Source organism: Frankliniella occidentalis, unplaced genomic scaffold (assembly GCF_000697945.3).
Source record: "Frankliniella occidentalis isolate FOCC.00 unplaced genomic scaffold, Focc_3.1 Scaffold2478, whole genome shotgun sequence".
NCBI classification, from domain to species: Eukaryota; Metazoa; Arthropoda; class Insecta; order Thysanoptera; family Thripidae; genus Frankliniella; species Frankliniella occidentalis.
This window is the reverse complement of record NW_026269559.1, coordinates 12,400-12,938: the sequence shown is the minus strand read 5'-3', so window position 1 is coordinate 12,938 and position 539 is coordinate 12,400. Positions and strand designations below refer to the sequence as shown.

Sequence of the window (539 nt, the reverse complement as noted above, 5' to 3'; positions counted from 1 at the left end):
GATAAACTAAGTGTGCAAGTGCTTAACACTTGAAAGTGTGCAACTGCAAGTTAAATACTTGCACACTTGCAAGTGCAGAACTACTGAGTTCCACACTTGCAAGTATTCAAGTCGCTGTTGCACACTTACAAGTGTAGCAGTTATGCACACTTAGTTTATCAGTGAAACCGAGTCCAGGAACCCCACTAACCGCTGCTCGCCCTGCTGTTCACAGGTACATGCTCAAGGCCCTGGACATGCTCTGGCACGAGGACTGCCTCAAGTGCGGCTGCTGCGACTGCAGGCTGGGCGAGGTGGGCTCCACGCTCTACACCAAGGCCAACCTGCTGCTATGTCGAAGGGATTACCTGAGGTTGGTTTTGCGATGCAACTTTCTTGCTTCTTTTAAGTGCTAGTTTGAGTGGGCGTCATGTCCTGACGATGTCCATTTGTGTGTCCCTAGGTTGTTTGGCAGCACGGGCTACTGCGCCGCCTGCTCCAAGGTGATCCCGGCCTTCGAGATGGTCATGAGGGCCAGACACAACGTGTACCACCTCGAG

General features: G+C 52.3%; 1 protein-coding gene across 1 annotated transcript; it reads left to right on the top strand.

The window, feature by feature from the left end:
• Positions 1-218: 218 nt before the first annotated feature.
• LOC127751961 (LIM domain only protein 3-like) lies at positions 219-539 on the top strand (the record flags this gene model as incomplete). Its single annotated transcript, XM_052276308.1, has 2 exons — positions 219-352; positions 443-539. Coding segments are annotated over exons 1-2 (231 nt in total), but the record flags the coding sequence as incomplete, so codon positions are not given.